General features: G+C 43.3%; 1 protein-coding gene across 1 annotated transcript; it reads right to left on the bottom strand.

Annotated features, from left to right (window-relative positions):
• Positions 1-697: 697 nt before the first annotated feature.
• Positions 698-2323, bottom strand: LOC133752840 (zinc finger protein 772-like). Its single transcript, XM_062183130.1, has one exon. It carries the CDS (start codon positions 2321-2323, stop codon positions 698-700), a length of 1626 nt encoding a protein of 541 aa, XP_062039114.1.
• Positions 2324-2889: the final 566 nt, after the last annotated feature.

Below are 2889 nucleotides of genomic sequence, written 5' to 3'. Positions count from 1 at the left end.
GGGACATCACATGTAAAATCCATATTGTCCATCAAGAAAGGAAACTTTTGGAAACTTGAAACAGACTACAACTTAGATATTTTTAACAAGAACTAGGTCATGTCCACACTGAAACCATCAAGACAGAGGGAATGAGGACTCACCAGTGGATTTAGACCACTCATGACTCCTCACATGGAATAGAGCAGAATTCTGCCCTCCCTGAGCTCACTGGGGTGACCACCACACACTGCAGGAGCTTGGCTGCGGTAGAGGCAAAATGGCTTCTGTAGTAGAAACTGGCAATGACATAATATAGTTAAGGGCCCTATAAAATATATAACAATATAAAAATATAAAATAGCTCCTGAAAATTTCCTACATTCTTGGCATTCATAGGTAATCTTCCCATGTAAAGGTACAGATATATGAAGCTAAATTTCTAGTTGTTGACTCTCTCATAAAAGCAACTCTTTTGAGAGCTTTTCTCTTTCCTGACTCATATTATATTGAAGAAAGAGACAGTATATTCCCCATATTCTTAAGGTTCCTCTCCAATGTGAAATCTGTGGTGTTTAAATGAGCTTAGGAGTTACAGCTAAATGATCAGCAAAAGTTGTAAATAATGATACCTTTCACAAGTGAGAATTTTCAAGTGACAAAGTGAGAACATTTTCTGTAGGCTTTCTTACATAAACTGAACATCTAAGGTCTTTATCTAGTGTGAAGTTTTGGGTGTAGAATGTTCTGGAGTTGCCACCACAGAACTTTCCACATTCACTTCATCCATAGGCACTGCTCTGGTGTGAACTTTCTGGTGCTGTGTAAGGTGGGACCTAGTGGTGAATGCTTTCCCACAATCGCTGCACACATAAAGCCTTTTTACACTGTGAGTTCTCTTGTGTATTAAAAGGTTGCCATTTCTTTCAAACAATTTCCCACATTCATTACATTCATAAGAGGGTTTTTTAGTGTGGACTTTTATGTGGTCTATAAATACATATTTACGTTTAAAGCTTTTTACACAAATGCTGCATGTATAAGGCTTTTCTCCACTGTGAGTTTTCTTGTGCTTAGCAAGTATTTCTCTGTTGTGGAAGTTTTTCCCACATTCATCACACCCATGAGGTCTTGCTCCAGTGTGAGTTATCTTGTGTTGAACAAGGACGGAATGTCTGCTGAAAAATTTCCCACATTCAGCACACCCATAAGGCTTTGATCTTGTGTGATCTGTCTGGTGTATAACAAGACTGGACCTGCAGCTAAACAATTTCCCACAATCATTGCACTTAAAAGGCATTGATCTGTGAATTTTCTGGTGCAGTGTAAGGTGCTGGCTTCGGCTAAAGGATTTTCCACATTCAATGCACTCATAAGATTGTTCTCTTGTGTGGCTTTTCTGGTGCTGAGTAAGTTGGTCTTTGTGTCTGAAAACTTCCCCACATTCACTGCACCTTTGACTTTGTCCAGTCTGCTGGGCCTCTCCACATCCAGTGCTCCTGTGTGGATTTTCCTCATTGTGAGTGGCCTGGTGCTGGACAAGGTCAGAGTTGGTCAAGAAGTCCTGCCCATCCTCCCTGGAAGTGAAGGCCTTCTCTGAAACAAGGTATGCAAGGCTATTCACAAATGAGGACTGGCCCTTTCCTCCTCTGGAGAATTTCTCTCCACACTGCTGCAAATTGAACCATAAGTCTCTCCCACATGATGTACATATGTATGGCTGCAGCCCACTGGTTGTTCCCTGTTCTGCCAGGTGCAGAATTCCTGTTACAATCTGCTCACAGATGTCACAGGATTGGGTCTCTTGGGTGCTAGGGCTTGCCTCAGGACTTCTCACCTGAGATATTCTCTCCAAAACACCTTCTTCAGAATGCACATCTTCATCCATCTCTGTATACCAATAACCAGGGCCAGACCTTCTCTTGGTTGTCTTTGCATTATCCGGAGCTACATCTACGCTGTCTGGCTTCCTGGGCTCGCTCTCTGGCTCTGGCTGAGTAAGCATACAGGATCTGGTAATTGGAAGTCTCAATGAAAGCACATATAGAAAGATATTTAGCATCACATCATGGTACAGATATTTCTGATCCTCATCAAGTAGCTTCCATTCTTCAGGGGAGAGGTACACAAACACATCCTTCAAAGTAACACACCTCTGGTCGTGATCTTGCTGGCCCGGCACCACGGGAACAAAGTCTAGGTCGTCATCTTCAGCCCCTGTAGCCATACTGTAGTGAGGGTACAGGCCGTGACTCAGCGGATCCCTGAGAAATAAATGATGCGAGATGGTTGGCACCACGGTTGGCGACACAAAATAGAGAAACAGATTCAGTACCACAGACATCACAACTCTTACCGAAAACTGAAGCAAGGGCCACTCTAAAAACTAGCCTTTTGCGATTGTTCACGAGGAACCGCCATAAACGCGGCTACCGCCTCGCTTCAGTAGACGCTTCCGGTGGCGAGTGGAACACCACCCTATGTGTACGTAAGGGTATGCTGACCGGAAGAGTTGCCTGAATGCCGCCTGAAAGATTCTTAAACCTGGGGCCTGCGCTGCGGCATAGTAGGCTAAGCCTCTGCCTGTGGTGCTGGCATCCCATAATTGTGCCCGTTCTTTTCCCACCTGTTCCTCTTCTGATCCACCTCGCTGCTATTGGCCTTGGAAAACATTAAAAAGAAAAAAAAAAAAAGATTCGTAAACCCAGCCCTGGAGCGCTGTGTTACCCTGAAGAGTGGAGGCTTCCGTTGCTAGGTGACTTGGGGTAATTTTAAAGTGAGGCGTTTGTAAATTTACTGATGTCCATCCAGATGCCCCATGTATATTTTACAGTTGTGTTTTCAATAAAATATTCACTTGATAATAAATGTTTACATTTACGAATTATTGCTTTTAAAATTTCTCATTGC

The sequence above is a fragment of the Lepus europaeus genome, chromosome X (genome assembly GCF_033115175.1).
Source record: "Lepus europaeus isolate LE1 chromosome X, mLepTim1.pri, whole genome shotgun sequence".
Taxonomy (NCBI): domain Eukaryota; kingdom Metazoa; phylum Chordata; class Mammalia; order Lagomorpha; family Leporidae; genus Lepus; species Lepus europaeus.
Note: the sequence above shows the minus strand (reverse complement) of the source record. Positions and strands in the feature narration are given on the sequence as shown.

Excerpts from the sequence above, each read along its gene's own strand:
- LOC133752840 (XM_062183130.1), bottom strand. The coding sequence starts at position 2,323 with ATGTCTGTGGTACTGAATCTGTTTCTCTATTTTGTGTCGCCAACCGTG.